General features: G+C 40.1%; 1 protein-coding gene across 1 annotated transcript in view; it reads right to left on the bottom strand.

The window, feature by feature from the left end:
• Nucleotides 1–15945, bottom strand: part of LOC139473874 (uncharacterized) — a 39054-nt gene extending 23109 nt beyond the window's left edge. The window contains exons 1-5 of the mRNA XM_071256662.1: nucleotides 15870–15945; nucleotides 5448–5609; nucleotides 2608–4799; nucleotides 1748–1918; nucleotides 814–963 (exon numbers count right to left, since the gene is read on the bottom strand). Of these exons, the coding sequence (XP_071112763.1) occupies nucleotides 814–963; nucleotides 1748–1918; nucleotides 2608–4799; nucleotides 5448–5487 (2553 nt within the window). The 5' untranslated portion in view covers nucleotides 5488–5609; nucleotides 15870–15945. The remainder of the gene's footprint in view (nucleotides 1–813; nucleotides 964–1747; nucleotides 1919–2607; nucleotides 4800–5447; nucleotides 5610–15869) is intronic.
• Between the last annotated feature and the right edge of the window lie 3222 nt (nucleotides 15946–19167).

The raw sequence follows: 19167 nt of genomic DNA on the forward strand, positions 1-19167 counted from the left end.
GAAATAGAGGGCTCTTATTAGAATATTAATTTGGTGGAAAAACAGAGTTAAAAGATAAATTTTGTGGTTTATGCTGACAGTCTGAACTGTTTATATACGACAGATATATTTTTCGAGAATTTAATTTCCCATAAGTAAGGGTGCATATAACACACGAGTGCGTATTATACACGAATAAATAAGTCTTATGTACATGGATCAATCGGAAGGGATGCCAATTGGGATTGTTCACTTGCCATATATTAGCAAATATCGCCGTGGGCGCTTCTTAGAGCGGGGGGCTTATTACGTCGAATACGGTATATATATACTCTTATAAAGTCATGAATTTAATCTTAAAAAACCCATTAATGTTCTTGCACATCAAAATTAATGATATTAAAACACTAAACATTGTCGAATAACGAATTTCTTTACCATTATTTATATGTGAAATATGTGAGGTGGGTATTGGAAAATCCAAAATGGCTATTACTGATGGTATACGGTCTCATATTAGGTCATTACAACCATCTTGGACTTTTACTGATGGTATACAGGCTCATATAGGGTTAGTAATTCTGCTCTCTGATTGGGCAATCTCACTTTGAGGCATAATAAGAAGGTTTTTAGCAATATCACTGCAGAGGACACCAGAAAAGGCCTTCACACAGTGTACTCATGTACTCATGACGCGCAGCTGACCAGTCCTTGATGCCAAGCACCAGGCAGGGTAACAATAAGTTCCCTCTTTTAACATCTTTTGGTATGTTGGGTTTGGGATCGAACCTCCGACCTTTCGCTCTATCCACTAAACCATAAGGGTGGCTTTACCATCTCTGAAGGGTCCAAGCCGGGGTTGAACAGGCCACTGTTGGGTCGAGACTTGGTGACAGAGGCCAGTGCTATGGAGTCCATGCTGGTGAAGGAGGGATGGCGGGAGTCCGGCTGGTACACCCGCTTGTTGCGATTACGCACCACAATCTGGGAAAGGGATGTGAGGCTGTAGAGGACTATATAAGAAACATCTCAATCAGAGAAACAAGAAAACATTTATTTGAAAATGATTTTAGAACCTTCTTCACAAAAAGCGTTATATAGGACCTTAGACGGCTCCATAGTAAACACTGCTGTCTGAATAGACATGGCATAACCCATCAGCAGTGACCCCCCCTGTAGTGTATTACTGAACCTCAGGTGGCCTCCTAGTTGCCTTCCTGTAGTACATCTTGAACCTAAGGTGGCCTCTCCTAGTTGCCTACCTGTAGTACATCAGTGAACCTAAGGTGGACTCTCCTAACTGCCTACCTGTAGTACATCAGTGAACCTAAGGTGGACTCTCCTTGCTGCCTACCTGTAGTACATCAGTGAACCTAAGGTGGACTCTCCTTGCTGCCTACCTGTAGTACATCAGTGAACCTAAGGTGGACTCTCCTTGCTGCCTACCTGTAGTACATCAGTGAACCTAAGGTGGACTCTCCTTGCTGCCTACCTGTAGTACATCAGTGAACCTAAGGTGGACTCACCTTGCTGCCTACCTGTAGTACATCAGTGAACCTAAGGTGGACTCTCCTTGCTGCCTACCTGTAGTACATCAGTGAACCTAAGGTGGACTCTCCTTGCTGCCTACCTGTAGTACATCAGTGAACCTAAGGTGGACTCTCCTTGCTGCCTACCTGTAGTACATCAGTGAACCTAAGGTGGACTCACCTTGCTGCCTACCTGTAGTACATCAGTGAACCTAAGGTGGACTCTCCTTGCTGCCTACCTGAAGTATGATGAGTGCCACACAGCAAGCTCCTCCCACAGAGGCAATAACTATGGCAATAGTAATCCCAGGCTCCATGACAAACAGACTCTCTCTCCCCTTCTCTTCTGGCATGTGGGTGACATGGCCTCCTTCACTGGGTTGGTCAGTATTCAGCTTCACCTCCACCAGCTGCAGACAAACACCACTGAAGTTAGGGGAATCAGGGGGATCACCAACCACAGATTAAATTTGGTACCCTACTGTCTAATTGTTGTTTCTTCCAATAGGACATATGCAACCTACATATTGCTACTGCTCTGAATTCCTGAAAATAATGCATGGTAACTGATTGATTCCATGAGCTATTTTGTTGTTGATATATTCTGGTAGAGAAGCAAGTCGCAGAGAGACTTTTGAAATGCCTGACTCTGCTACTTTAACGCCGCACTCAGCAATATTCCAGCTATATGACGTCAGTCTGTAAATTATTGGAGTCTGGACCAGACAATCCAGTGATTGACATCATGAGCATCGATCCACGCAGTTGGGATATGATGATATGCATCAGCAAGCCTGACCACCCGATCCCATTAGTCGCCTCTTACGACAAGCATAGTCGTCTTTTACGGCAAGCATGGGTTGCACAGAAGACCCATTCTACCCTGGATCTTAACGAGTCAGATGCACCAAGAACAGATGGCACCAACATGTATGTGCAGAATCCAATCTGTCTGTTTTACTTGATGAATGAACTCTTCTGCCTATCTACCCCTCTCGTAATGATGATTTTAACTATGAAACACCTACATCCGGATATGACAGGCTATGATGAATATTTTGTGAATACTGGGAGTGCTGAGATATGAATGAAGACTGACCTTGTCCTTGAAGAATGACTCCACCTTGGAGCTGAAGCCTTGGATGACAACTCTGGCACAGGCTATGGTGAGGCGTCGGTCATAGTTTCCAGTTATGTCCACCAGGTAGAAACTGATGATGATGTCATCAGGCATCTCGGCTGCCATTAGGTCCAAACATTCATAATGTTCAATATTCATTAACGTTATTTGTTCAGGTGTCACATCCTGATCAGCCTTCTCAAGGAAGATATCCTTCAGATCTGCTCGGAAGACCCTCTCCTTGGGGCAGAAGTCCTGCCAAGACATCTTCAGCGTCACCAGAGCAAACACTGGGGGTTGGGTAGATGGAGAAACACTGTGGTAAGAGGTGGAATTGATGTTTACAGTCGTTGGAAGCCTTGAAGAGGAGGACAAAGACGCTGATGTACTGTTGACAGTTGATGTTGGACTGGGCAGTGTGGTCCTACTTGCATGGGGTCCCTGCGTCTTCTTCCTACTGAATCTACTTGACCCATCAGCAGTGGTAGTCTCTAGCATCTCCGTGCTGTTGTTGCTGGTTGTTGTGTTGGTGTCAGAGTCGCCACGGTGGGGCTTGTCTTTGTGCTTGGTCGTGGAGGATATTCGGATGGTAGTAGCTGGTACAGTTGTGGAACTGGTGGTGTGGGGAACTGCCGAAGATGACCAAGACGTGGTTCCTCTGGATGTTGACCCGCTCCTCAACAAACTGACTAGCAGTGTTGTAGGAGGGGAAGACGTGCTCAGCTTTGTTGTAGGCCTCTTGGAAGATGTGCTCTGGGAAACTCTGACCACAGTTGTTGTCGATTGTGTCTCTAAGTTGTGTATGTTTGTTGCTGTGGTTGCAGCTTGGGTGGCAGCGGTGGTCGTAACAACAGATAAGGTTGAGTTCTTCTGTATCACAATCTCATGAGATACAGAAGGTAGGGTGATCACAACAGGCTCAGCAGGTGTCCCAGGAGTAGATGATGTAGAAGTAGATGTGGTTGTTTCCTCTGTTGAGTTGGTCAACATGGAGGAAGTGGTCAGAGAACCGGAACTAGACTCTCCGCTACTGATGCTAGATGATGGGGATATGTCCTGTATGGATAACGTCTGTTCATCAATAACTGATCTGACTCCATCTGTGTATAGATATGTGGCTGTGTCTGGTGGTTTATTTTGTTTGATGTCTTTTGTGCCTGTTTCGTCTGAGACTGATGTTGAGGATATCAGAGAAACATCGTGGGATGGATGCACACCTACAGTGACAGGAGTTAGAGTAATGTTTGAAGACATGGTTTCTAGTACGGTGATATCTGGTATGACTCTGGAACCAACTATAACATGCTCACTTGAGGGCAGAGTTGGTCCATGTGAAGGTGCTGGACTGACGGTTTCTGTTTCATCAATTATGGGCCTTGAGGTCAGCTTAAGATTGGAATCTGGTTGAGGAATGAGAATGTCAGGCAGATTGGCCCCTATAGTGGAACTTTGATCAACTGTCACTCTTGTAGGCACAAGATGTGAAGATAAATAAGCAGAGGACACATAGTCTGACTGCGAGGAATGCAGAATATTGTTTGTTGTTTCAGGGAATGTTGGTCTGGGTGAGACTTCCTCACTGTTGTTAGATCTCCCCATTGTTGTGTTGTTCACATCTGCAGATGTCCCGTCAGTATTGTTCCCCACCTCTGACATGTTCCTGGTTGGGGTGGGTGCCAGGAGGCTTGTCGGAGTGGTAGGTTTAAGTGGTCGGATACTGAGAGTCTGATGGTCGATCTGTGGCATGTCGGTCACATGCACAAACTGAGGAGCCCCATGGATGCCAGTGTCTGTCTCCTCCACATTGCTGATGCCAGCGACAGGCTGGTCAAGGATGTGCTCGTTGTGTTCCTGGTCCCCGCCCACCTGAGGGTTGGGGTTATTAAGGATGTGCTCGTTGTGTTCCTGGTCCCCGCCCACCTGAGGGTTGGGGTTGTTAAGGATGTGCTCGTTGTGTTCCTGGTCCCCGCCCACCTGAGGGTTGGGGTTGTTGAGGATGTGCTCCTCCGATTCATGGCCCCCTGCTGATTGGGGATTGGGGTGGTTCTCCTCCGACAGTGACTCTGGCATCACCTCCCCTCCTGTCTCTGTTCCAAGGGGAGTTTCCACCAGTCCCAGGGGCATCTGTAGAGTGGCATGGCTGGCAGGGAAGGTCGTCAGTGCCACCAGTGCTGAAACAAAAGGGATTTCACTGCTAATGTAGGAGAAAAACCTGAAGTAATGCAGGTCTTAGATCTTTACATCTTTGTTAAAACCCTCATGCATGTACAAGCCTAGAATCATAATCAGTGCAGTTCTGAAATTTGAACCAGTGATCACTTTACCCAGTCACTCCTGTGCCATACTATGATCAAGCAATATCTACACTGTAGAAATCATTGTAATGAAATTGCATCACAATGCTTTGCAGACGTCATTGGTTACCATGACATCACAATCAAATGACTTTTTACACTTAAAACACTGCTTGTTACTGTCTACAAACTGAAAAAATTGGAAGAATGATTTTGGATGATAAATAAAATCTCACCCTCGTGTCTTTTGATATCAAATATATCAACACCCGTTGATAAAAGTGAAAAAATCTCCTCAGTAAGCCTTGGAGTTTTTTCACTTTTACCAACTCGTGTTGATATATTTGATATCAAAAGACACTCGGATGAGATTCTCTATATATTGCTTTCTGGAGTTTGGATATGGTTGCTTGACATTAAGCAAATTTCCTCAATGACAAAATCTTAAACAGGATATGGTGGTACTGAAAGAACTGGAAAACTCTTTTAAGATCCACTATGTGAGGTTTAGAACATCATGTGTACCTGCATACATCCACAGAATTGTAGAGCCTCTGAAACCCATTAAGACTTGTAGCAGGTCAGAGGAAGACGTTGTCAGTGTTCTCCACGCTTGAGGATAAGAATAGTTTGTCCATTGTGTCCTCTTTCATTGGATGTAGGGACTCCTTCATAGAGCCATGGATCCTGCAAGACAAAGCATGAATCAAAGTCATGAGTCGAAGACTTCAAGTGCCTACCAGTTGTGTGATGTAATGAGGACCCCCCCCCCCCCCCCCCGCATGATCAGTGATGTCATGAGGACACCCCAGCATGATTGGTGATGTAATGACCCCAAGCACATGATTGGTGATGTCATGAGGACCCCAGCACATGATTGGTGATGTCATGAGGACCCCAGCACATGATTGGTGATGTCATGAGGACCCCAGCACATGATTGGTGATGTCATGAGGACCCCCAGCACATGATTGGTGATGTCATGAGGACCCCCCAGCATGGTTGGTGATGTCACGAGGACCACCCCAGCACATGATTGGTGATGTCATGAGGACCCCCCAGCATGGTTGGTGATGTCACGAGGACCACCCCAGCACATGATTGGTGATGTCATGAGGACCCCAGCATGGTTGGTGATGTCACGAGGACCACCCCAGCACATGATTGGTGATGTCATGAGGACCCCAGCACATGATTGGTGATATCATGATGACACCACCACCCACCCACCCACCCATATAATCTATTATATGGTCTCTTCCACCATCATACAGCTGGAATAATGCTGAGTGTGGCATTAACAACTAACAAACACACAAACAAAACAGTTCTCATTCTTGAAATTCGGACGCCCATGTAATTATCCCTTCCCGTGCATCTCAACATACAACCAATCACTTTTGTTATATATGGTTGCCACTGTGTTTGCCATCACCAAGCTGAGCAGACGCCACCAGAGGAGTATCAAACACATCATCACTACCTAGTAATTGCAATTTCAGAAGCCATTTCTGGTGCGTGATCCATGCTAATGTGTTTCATAACCAGATCATCTTCAGTCAGTCAGTCAGGAAACCTGATGCTGAGACAACAAAGCCCATCTGCTGAAGTCTGCAGTGGTGTCTTTACCTGCCTTCAGCGAGGACTCGGTTACAGCATCAGAGGCTAGCTGGCTGCCGGGTGATGAGAGCAGAGCGCCCTGGACTGTCGGTACACTGATAGATTTCCAGGAATTGATGAAGCACTTCGTCAAACTGAAGGAAGTGATGACATACACAGGAACACAGCTGTAGGTGGCTCCAGTATTGAAGCCCACTGTCCGTCATCACAGGTTATTCCACTAAAATATGTGATGATGTTGTCATTGGAAAAGATATAATGATTGTTGTGTGGGTATGAACACACAATGTCATTTAGAAAGTGGTCAAATGTAACAAATGTTATATTTGGGATAACACTTTCTTATAAAATGCAGATTCTTGTACTTTTTACGGGTTTAACGACTGAATCCATACAATGTAGACCATCTATTAGCCATTCCAGAATGTTCTTTTGTTCATGTTTCAAATTTGTAATTGAGAATTTGTCAAAATATGTTTCGAAGCATAGTGGCCAATTTGAAATTAGTGCCGTAAAGCACAAGAAAACTGCCTTCTGATTGGCTAATGTCAACTTCTTGTCAGTCCTTCTATTGGTTGGTCAAAGTTCGCGCAAGGTCACTTTGACTCAGATCTTGGTTTAGCGGTAGCGAGAACTAAGATCTGATTTTAATGGGACTGTAGACTACAAGTTGTCAGACTTTCATTTTTGTGGAAGGCTTGGTTGCTGGGTTAGATTGCTGACTTTGTGTGCTGGCGATGAGGTGCCTCACTCTGGCAGTGTGGGTTTGAATCCCGGACAAGACTCGACCCCAAAAGTAGGAGAATCTGTACTATACTAAGCAAGTGTTATACCAAATATAACATTTGTTGTATAAATAACTTTCTTTAAATTCTTTCACCAAAAGATGCATAAAAATGATTTTATTATAATAAATGCGCATACCATTTGATATTTTCAGGGGTGTTGCTTTATGAAATGACCACTTCAAATAAGAAAATAGTTATTTCAGTTAGAAATGATATGAGAGGTTAATCTATCTAAGCACCTGCTACAACAAATGATGTTTTAGAGTTTATTGTTGAAATATCAACAAAACCTTTTGTCCTTATAAATAAGGTATGGGGCACTTGCATTTAATTACATATTCTTTTGTCGTATATTACTAATATCTCAAAAATAGTTATGAAGACTGTGATCTTCAGTCACATTTTCCAGTACTTTCAAGTTGTGAAGAAAAACTTGAGATGCATGTCTAGGCTATTTTCAAAAAGTGTTACCAGTTGAACAGAACATGCTTCCCCGTATCACTAACTCTGGGTGTTGTCACTGTTTCTGTAAAATGATAAGTGAATGTAGCTTTTCAAAATGTTTGAATTTCTTCATTCTCTAATGGCAGAGGGTAGATTTAATTATCCCCATGGCATTGAGGTGTTTAATTACCTGTAAATGTGTGACCTAGATATATCTAGTTGCCAAGATTTGTCTAGGCCTGACCTTGGTGATCATATCTAGTTACCATGGTTTGTCTGTACCAGGCCTGACCTAGAGATCATATCTAGTTACCATGGTTTGTCTGTACCAGGCCTAACCAAGATATCATATCTAGTTACGATGGTTTACCTGTACCAGGCCTAACCTATATATCATATCTAGTTACCATGGTTTACCTGTACAAGGCCTGATCTATATATCATATCTAGTTACCATGGTGTATTTGTACCAGGCCTAACCTAGATATCATATCTAGTTACCATGGTTTACCTGTACCAGGCCTAACCTATATATCATATCTAGTTACCATGGTTTATCTGTACCAGGCCTAACCTAGAGATCATATCAAGTTACCAAGGTGTATTTGTACCAGGCCTTACCTAGATATCATATCTAGTTACCATGGTTTATCTGTACCAGGCCTGATCTATATATCATATCTAGTTACCATGGTGTATTTGTACCAGGCCTTACCTAGATATCATATCTAGTTACCATGGTTTATCTGTACAAGGCCTGATCTATATATCATATCTAGTTACCATGGTGTATTTGTACCAGGCCTGACCAAGAGATCATATCTAGTTAACATGGTGTGTCTGTACCAGGCCTGACCTAGAGATCATATCTAGTTAACATGGTGTGTCTGTACGAGGCCTGACCTAGAGATCATATCTAGTTACCATTGTGTGTCTGTACCAGGCCTGACCTAGAGATCATATCTAGTTACCATGGTTTGTCTGAACCAGGCCTGACCTAGATATCATATCTAGTTACCATGGTTTGTCTGTACCAGACCTGACCTAGAGATCATATCTAGTTACCATGGTTTGTCTGTACCAGGCCTGACCTAAAGATCATATCTAGTTACCATGGTTTGTTTAGGCCTGATCTTGGTTATCATATCTAGTTACCATGGTTTGTCTGTACCAGGCCTGACCTAGAGATCATATCTAGTTACCATGGTTTGTCTGTACCAGGCCTGACCTAGAGATCATATCTAGTTACCATGGTTTGTTTAGGCCTGATCTTGGTTATCATATCTAGTTACCATGGTTTGTCTGTACCAGGCCTAACCTAGATATCATATCTAGTTACCATGGTTTACCTAGCTGTACCAGGCCTGACCTGGTGATTGTATCTGCTTAGCATGTTTGTTCCAGACCTGACCTAGAGATACACCTGATTCCAAGGTTATGCCTGTGTATGACCTGGGGATGGGAAACCCTGAGGTTACAATGTTTGCAAGGAGCTACCAGAGAAGGAACAGGTCATTATAATGGTTGTAAAGACCTGCCAGAGAGGAGAGGGAACAGGTCATTATAATGATTGTAAAGACCTACCAGAGAGGAGAGGGAACAGGTCATTATAATGATTGTAAAGACCTGCCAGAGAGGAGAGGGAACAGGTCATTATAATGATTGTAAAGACCTACCAGAGAAGGAACAGGTCATTATTATGGTTGTAAAGACCTGCCAGAGAGGAGAGGGTACAGGTCATTATAATGATTGTAAAGACCTACCAGAGAAGGAACAGGTCATTATAATGATTGTAAAGACCTACCAGAGAAGGAACAGGTCATTAAAATGATTGTAAAGACCTGCCAGAGAGGAGAAGGAACAGGTCATTATAATGATTGTAAAGACCTACCAGAGAGGAGAGGGAACAGGTCATTATAATGATTGTAAAGACCTACCAGAGAAGGAACAGGTCATTATAATGATTGTAAAGACCTGCCAGAGAGGAGAAGGAACAGGTCATTATAATGGTTGTAAAGACCTGCCAGAGAGGAGAGGAACAGGTCATTATAATGATTGTAAAGACCTACCAGAGAAGGAACAGGTCATTATAATGGTTGTAAAGACCTGCCAGAGAGGAGAAGGAACAGGTCATTATAATGGTTGTAAAGACCTGCCAGAGAGGAGAGGGAACAGGTCATTATAATGATTGTAAAGACCTGCCAGAGAGGAGAGGAAACAGGTCATTATAATGGTTGTAAAGACCTGACAGAGAGGAGAGGGAACAGGTCATTATAATGGTTGTAAAGACCTGCCAGAGAGGAGAGGGAACAGGTCATTATAATAGTTGTAAAGACCTGCCAGAGAGGAGAAGGAACAGGTCATTATAATGATTGTAAAGACCTACCAGAGAAGGAACAGGTCATTATAATGGTTGTAAAGACCTACCAGAGAAGGAACAGGTCATTATAATGGTTGTAAAGACCTGCCAGAGAGGAGAGGAACAGGTCATTATAATGGTTGTAAAGACCTACCAGAGAAGGAACAGGTCATTATAATAGTTGTAAAGACCTGCCAGAGAGGAGAAGGAACAGGTCATTATAATGGTTGTAAAGACCTGCCAGAGAGGCGAGGGAACAGGTCATTATAATGATTGTAAAGACCTACCAGAGAAGGAACAGGTCATTATAATGGTTGTAAAGACCTTCCAGAGAGGAGAAGGAACAGGTCATTATAATGGTTGTAAAGACCTGCCAGAGAAGAGAGGGAACAGGTCATTATAATGGTTGTAAAGACCTGCCAGAGAAGGAACAGGTCATTATAATGGTTGTAAAGACCTGCCAGAGAAGGAACAGGTCATTATAATGGTTGTAAAGACCTGCCAGAGAAGGAACAGGTCATTATAATGGTTGTAAAGACCTGCCAGAGAGGAGAGGAACAGGTCATTATAATGATTGTAAAGACCTACCAGAGAAGGAACAGGTCATTATAATAGTTGTAAAGACCTGCCAGAGAGGAGAAGGAACAGGTCATTATAATGGTTGTAAAGACCTGCCAGAGAGGCGAGGGAACAGGTCATTATAATGATTGTAAAGACCTACCAGAGAAGGAACAGGTCATTATAATGGTTGTAAAGACCTGCCAGAGAGGAGAAGGAACAGGTCATTATAATGGTTGTAAAGACCTGCCAGAGAAGAGAGGGAACAGGTCATTATAATGGTTGTAAAGACCTGCCAGAGAAGGAACAGGTCATTATAATGGTTGTAAAGACCTGCCAGAGAAGGAACAGGTCATTATAATGGTTGTAAAGACCTGCCAGAGAAGGAACAGGTCATTATAATGGTTGTAAAGACCTGCCAGAGAGGAGAAGGAACAGGTCATTATAATGGTTGTAAAGACCTGCCAGAGAAGGAACAGGTCATTATAATGGTTGTAAAGACCTGCCAGAGAAGGAACAGGTCATTATAATGGTTGTAAAGACCTGCCAGAGAGGAGAAGGAACAGGTCATTATAATGGTTGTAAAGACCTGCCAGAGAAGGAATGCATTTCACTGGAGATACAGGTATTTATGAAGTTTAGAATAAATTCATCTTGAGTCAACGAGCATAGCTAAACCATGCAATAAGCATCATTAGCGATCATTATGCGAGTATCAGGAACCACACCACCAAAAAGCGGTGGCGCTGAAGGAGGTTAGTAACCTGTGGTTTAGCCTGTCCATTCGCTCGTGTACAGCATGGAGACTGATGCTTTAGTCACGGCTGAAGGACTACAAAGCTTCCCCAGCCTATCTCCTACAGTAACCTGGTATCTGGCATAGAGCACCCACAGAGTAGCACATGCAATAATAGCTACAATGTTTTCTCATCAAATATAAGGGGCGGTTGGGTAGCCTAGTGGTTAAAGCGTTCGCTCGTCACGCCGAAGACCCGGGTCAGATTCCCGACATGGGTACAATGTGTGAAGCCCATTTCTGGTGTCCCCTGCCGTGATATTGCTGGAATATTGCTAAAAGCGGCATAAAACTATACTCAGTCAGTCATCAAATATGAATGTGTGATATTGTAAACTTTTTGAGTTTATTTCATGACCTGTCATGGTATATGGTGTGCATTATGAAGTATATAATGACCAGTTATTTTTTATTATGTACAATCTAAACAATATATGTAGTGATTTAGTGACATTTGATTGGCTGACTGATCAATTTGTTTTGGTGTTTACATTCCATGATCCTAAAGTAAATTAGGCCATGCCTCCTAGCAAAGTAACTGTTTCCTGATTGGCTGCTATTAGAGTCAGTGGGCGGGGTTTGTGTTGCATTATTATGCTGAAGGATGTTACAGATTTTGTATTGTTGTCTTCTGTATTTTATACTCATGATTAAATAAGCCCCCAGTGAAGTTATTATAGTTGAGAAATTTATTTATAAGATTTGACTTCATTATTATTTTGCATTATGGATGTATAAACGTACACCTGTGAAGATCCGGCACTGCTTTACCACTAGGCTACCCAAATAGTGACCTGTTATATAAGACAGTGTACAATCTAAAGTATATAGTGACGGTTTATATAATACAGTGTACAATCTAAAGTGAATAGTGATGGTTTATATAATACAGTGTACAATCTAAAGTGAATAGTGATGGTTTATATAATACAGTGTACAATCTAAAGTGAATAGTGACGGTTTATATAATACAGTGTACAATCTAAAGTGAATAGTGATGGTTTATATAATACAGTGTACAATCTAAAGTGAATAGTGATGGTTTATATAATACAGTGTACAATCTAAAGTGAATAGTGATGGTTTATATAATACAGTGTACAATCTAAAGTGAATAGCGATGGTTTATATAATACAGTGTACAATCTAAAGTGAATAGTGATGGTTTATATAATACAGTGTACAATCTAAAGTGAATAGTGATGGTTTATATAATACAGTGTACAATCTAAAGTGAATAGTGACGGTTTATATAATACAGTGTACAATCTAAAGTGAATAGTGACGGTTGATGTAATACAGTGTACAATCTAAAGTGAATAGTGATGGTTTATATAATACAGTGTATAAGATGTAAGTGAGACCCACTGTAGTGTGTAATTACTGAGCCCTGTGGAGAAACTGGAACAGTCTGTGACAGTCTCTGAAAGCCACACACACATGTGCAAGTGATTAGCTAAGGCCTCACAGCCAATCACTCTCAGCAGCGTTATCCTGGACTGATTTGGATGTAAACAAATCCTATAGAAGTTAACCACCAACACAAACAATATTTGTAATCAGCTGACACAGATCGGGACAAATATATTTATACCTAAATGTTGAGACAGCTCAAAGGTCACATATCCATTTTGTGACATACATTTTATTGAGTTCTATTTGATATTGAAAGTAAAAGAATCATTACCTGACTGTGTAAGTAAAATGCAAACATAGCATTTGCCTAATAGATTTATCAGAAAAGATCCTAAAAAGATTTTTTAACAATACTAATCATAACGGGTAATACAAGTTGTATACTAACAGGAATTGGTCGACGGAACCATTGTTATTACATACCGGGGCAAACATATCGAGGTTCATAAAAATAATATGTGCCCTGGGGTCGTATCACGTCACGAGACAACAGTGTATTGTTTCTGTCATCTGAGCCCCTTGTTAACGTCAATCAAATATTACAGTGACGTGAAGTCGGAATGACGTCACACAAGAAACGACGTCTTAGCTGAAGATCGTTGACGTCATTCGACAAATTGTGGTTCCGCTGCTGTTATGACTTGCTGTCCTTATAAAACACTAAAATTCGTCTCTGTGTGAAGACATCTTCTTCGGTAATAAATGGAATATTATATTCGTTTTCATGTCATACTATGTTTACAACACTCATGCCTAAATTCTATAATTTAGACACTCGTGTCTTAAAGATGGTATGACATGAACACGAATATAATATCCTCTATGTAATGTACAAAATATTGTTTGTAGAGCTTGAGGTCAAAATAAAATGTACAGTCACCATTGCTGAAGTAGAGGAATGAATGGGAACAGATGTCAAATTAAATATTACATAGTAAATATAATACGATAACAAAATAATCCAGACATAAAACAAGCAAATTTGATTTTCTACCTTTAATTATTTTTTGTAATTGAATATCGTTTTACACCATATTTTTCAATATGAATTTAAGCTTTATCCTATTTGTGAAGCCCAAATTGGGATTTAACTCCGAGATTATGGGTTATAAGCAAATGCTTTGACCATCAGCTTACCCCCTGACTAGGCTGTGTTATGAGCAGTAGTGTACAGTGCTGATGCTACTTCAGGTTGTATATTCAATGCCTGGCTATGGTTTGTGCAATATGATATTCAAACATTTGCTATTTGCTATTCAGCTATGTTGTAAGGAATATTGATTTACAATGTTGAAGCAGTATTGCTTTTAAAACAACTTATGTTACAGGTTTTAAACATTAAGATATTTCCTTTTGAAATATATACAAGTCAAAATTATTAATATATTTGATAGTCTTGACAGTAAATTAATGAACTTTTATTTTCAATATTACGTTACACTGTTTTACTGCCTCATGCTTTTGTTTACATATATGAATCCCTGCGCAGTTTGTATGATTCAATTCCGATACATAACTTACAGCACAGTTTTAATGATTCAGTTCCAATATATGAATTACAGAACAGTTTTTATGATTCAATTCCGATATATGAATTACAGGACAGTTTTTATTATTCAATTTCGATATATGAATTACAGCACAGTTTTTATGATTCAATTCCAATATATGAATTACGGCACAGTTTTTATAATTAATTCCAATATATGAATTACAGCACAGTTTTTATGATTCAATTCCAGTATATGAATTACGGCACAGTTTTTATGATTCAATTCCAATATATGAATTACAGCACAGTTTTTATGATTCAATTCTGATATATGAATTACAGCACAGTTTTTATGGTTCAGTTCTGATATTAATTACAGCACAGTTTTTATGATTCAATTCCGATATATGAATTACGGCACAGTTTTTATGATTCAATTCCAATGTATGAATTACAGCACAGTTTTTAGGATTCAATTCCGATATATGAATTACAGAACAGTTTTTATGATTTAATTCCGATATATGGATCACTGCGCATTTGTATGATTCAATTCTGATATATGAATTACAGCACAGCTTTTATGATTCAATTCCGATATATGAATCACTGCACAGTTTTTATGATTCAATTCCAATATATGAATTACAGCACAGTTTTTATGATTCAATTCCGATATATGAATTACAGCACAGTTTTTATGGTTCAGTTCTGATATATGAATTACATCACAGTTTTTATGATTCAATTCCAATATATGAATTACAGGACAGTTTTTATTATTCAATTCTGATTCATTAATTACAGCATACTTCTAATGATTCAATTCCAGTATATATATGACAGCGCAGTTCTAATGATTCAACTCCGACATTACAGCTCTTATGATTCAGTTCCAAAGATAAAATGTGTTATTGAGTTGTCGGAAGCACTTTGTGACCAGCCAGTGATTACTAACGTGACCTGACATTATGTAAGCCGCCTAAACAATAGGTGATAAACAAAGAGGTGTTGTTGCTGTTGTACTTTAGCTAGGCACAGTAACTCACCTTTCTGTAGATATCTTCTAGCATTACACACCCTCTCATCAATACCGTACACATTGACATTTCAAATAATACACCCCATGACCTGATTAATCCCTTGGGAGGTTGTTGTGGATGAAAGCACTCTATAATGCTTGGATTAGGTGGGATGAAAGCCAAAAGGTTTTCACATGCTTATCATCACGATTAAATAATTTGGCAGATTTTCAAATAAAGGATTTTTATAAGATAGAAGGGCCCTATTATGATACTCATATCTTGTTCTTACAACTAAAACTAAAATCATTATTTATCCATTTTCTTAAATACTTGTATTAGAATCATGCTGCATATGCATTAAAATATTCAAATTGTCATAAATCATTGAAAACACAAAGTAAATGAGTGTAACCAAGTTTGTCATGGCAACGGTGTTGATGTTGACTTACCGTGTGGGTTGTGCAGTAAGTAAATCCTGTACTAGGTCCCCGACCAGCTCTGTTCACATGTTCACTACCACAGCCGACCAGCTCTGTTCACATGTTCACTACCACAGCTGCAGCCAGTGCTGTTTCCTACACTTCGTGCAACATTCATACACTAGTCAGCTGTTCCACTTCCAACAACGAGTTCATGGGGAGATGTCAAGATTTCCTCTACGTCAGCCCACATGACCCCCACTGCAACTCGACACCTTTCTTTGCTGAGCTGTTAGTGGAGATTGACTAAGGTTTGATGCCAGGAGATTGATGTGGGAGACATTCAGAGAACACTGAGGCATATACTGCTTTTACAGATTGACTTGTTCTGATTAAGGGGGCTTGCTGTATAAACAGATTGACTTGTTCTGATTACGGAAGCTTGCTGTATATACAGATTTGGCTTGTTCTGATTAAGGGGGCTTGCTGTATATACAGATTGGCTTGTTCTGATTACGGAGGCTTGCTGTGTATACAGATTGGCTTGTTCTGATTAAGGGGGCTTGCTGTATATACAGATCGACTTGTTCTGATTAAGGGGCCTTGCTGTATATACAGATCGACTTGTTTTGATTACGGAAGCTTGTTGTATATACAGACTGACTTGTTCTGATTACGGAGGCTTGTTGTATATACAGACTGACTTGTTCTGATTACGGAGGCTTGTGGTATAAACAGACTGACCTGTTCTGATTACAGAGGCTTGTTGTATATACAGACTGACTTGTTCTGATTACGGAGGCTTGTGGTATAAACAGACTGACCTGTTCTGATTACAGAGGCTTGCTGTATATACATATTGACTTGTTCTGATTACGGAGGCTTGCTGTATATACAGATTGACTTGTTCTGATTAAGGAGGCTTGCTGTATATACAGATTGACTTCTGATTACGGAGCCTTGCTGTATATACAGACTGACTTGTCCTGATTAGCGAGGTTTATGCACATACAGTACCCTATTTGTCAACACCTGGTGACAATACTGATTTTTCAGTGATTAATGTGGTTTTTATTATTGTTTTGCCTCTATCGCCCAATGGAATCTGTTTTGGCAGAAAATTGAAATAGATTATTGTGTAATTGATGTTTAATGTTTAATTACTAAAATCCTTTAGATTACACTCAAAAAATGACATGACATTCCTGTCTTTCACAAGACTACGTCTACAATAACATTTCACATCACTCCCTAATTATTGTCAAATGTCTGTAGGCTTTTATTTATTCAGAGTTTACATAGAAACTGTTCATATTCAGAAGATGAATGACTGAATTAAGTCTGTATAAATGTAAGATGATTAGCGCAGATCAATTTATCAATGGCATTACATTTATCCTTTTCCATTAATGTGCCCGATTAAGTATAAACATATAGTCTTGAAATGTTCGAAATACATAATTTGGTATTTGTTTAGTTTTAATGTTAAGAACTTCCCACGAAATTGGATGTTATACGAGTGACAGAGGATGGTATGTTAGATTTTCATGACATTAATCATACAAAAAAAGACTGCCACATATTGGTAGCTGACCAATCAGAACTGAGTCAACTAATGAGGCTTATACCGTGTGGATTATGACCACGAATTGTAATTACTCTCAATATGAACCTTTATAGATTAAGCTGCTTATTGCATTTCATATTCTCTAAACAGTGGTTCCCTCTGTTGACAGCTGAGTGATTGGGGACTGTATAAGAAGTGATGTGGGACGTCAGCCATAACTAAATTACTGGATCACCATGTGGGGATTAAGTTCTGTACATAGATTAGCTAGGTCTTCTATGCTTGTTGTAAGAGGCGACTAATGGGATTGGGTGGTCAGGCTCACTGACTTGGTTGATGCATGTCATCGTATCCCAATTGCGTGGATGAATGCTCATGATGTCAATCACTAGATTGCCTGGTCCATACTCGATTATTTATGGACTGCCGTCATAAAGCTGGAATATTGCTAAGTGAGGCGTTAAACAACAAACATTCATGGATTAGCAGAGAGGTTTAATACAGAGAATTACAGGGGGAATCTTGAGGCAATAAAACCTTGGTAAAGACAAACCCCTGACCTACTGAACAGGTAAAGGACATTTTAGACGTGATGGTCACTAAAGATGAACATAATAATAAAAAAAAAAATCTTTTGACCGGGGTTTGTATTATTTCTCATCACTTGTGTTTTCTGATTACTTCTAAATGCATTAAAATAATATTAGTTTTAATTTAATTTTTGTTGTTGAATATGTTTGGGTGTTTAATGTAATGACATGTATTTTTATTTTGATAATGAAACAGAGACTGATTCAGTTTGTTGTCTTATATGAAATACTGAGAAACCTGATACTAAACTGCCGGGTAAAAGGAAGTACCGGTATACACTTAAAAATTGGATTTGACCCCAAAATTAAAAACGTTATTAGACGTTACTAGGCTGAGAAAGTCACCGAAACACTGCAAACTTAAGGTCCCAAACACAGCTATGATACCTGTATAAAAAAAAATCACCATCAAATAACCACCATTAAACATGGATGTTTACTTTCTTTTGTTGCCTGGCAAATGGTCTGGACGTCAGATGATAATAATTTTCACATTATTTGTTTTAATCTTGTTTACGTCCTGGTTACAAATGTTTGTGAAATGAGTTGTCATTTCCTGTAGCAACATTGCCCAGTGGTTGGTGAAGGGTGTTGATAATTTGAAATCTAGGCTAGTTGTGAGAAAGATAACTTAACTCGATGAACATCATCCTCGTTTATCCAGGGTGTGATATCTCCCTTTGTTATGAATACATACCCTGGATCCATTCACCACCATAGCTTTGTTTCGAAGTGATGTCAACAGCTCCTTCTCTCTTATCACTAACTTAGCAAATAACTACTATTGCTTGTGAGCTTGAAATCAACAACCAATCAAAATGCCTCTTCTTAACACAAGTTCGGCATACATCTACATTCAGCATTGCAACCCCATCTGAGCAAGCCCTCGATATATTTCATTGAATCAGAAAAATGAATTAGCTTTTTACTTCAAAAGATGTTTCACTAAGTACAAAGACAGCAGAGAAGAGTTCCAATAGAGGACATAGTTAGTGAATACATAGTGACTAGTTGTGAGGAATACGGTCTTCAATAGCCAGAGTTTGTGTTATCTTAGACTTCCTCATCCGCTGTAGGCTAGACATGAATGACAACACAAGTCGGTCATCTTGGAGAAAACTGTTATTAAAGTGTTACCATCAACACTTATAAACAATCTATACCAAGGGCG

The sequence above is a fragment of the Haliotis cracherodii genome, unplaced genomic scaffold (assembly GCF_022045235.1).
Source record: "Haliotis cracherodii isolate W230 unplaced genomic scaffold, xgHalCrac1.p SCAF_1, whole genome shotgun sequence".
Taxonomy (NCBI): Eukaryota; Metazoa; Mollusca; class Gastropoda; order Lepetellida; family Haliotidae; genus Haliotis; species Haliotis cracherodii.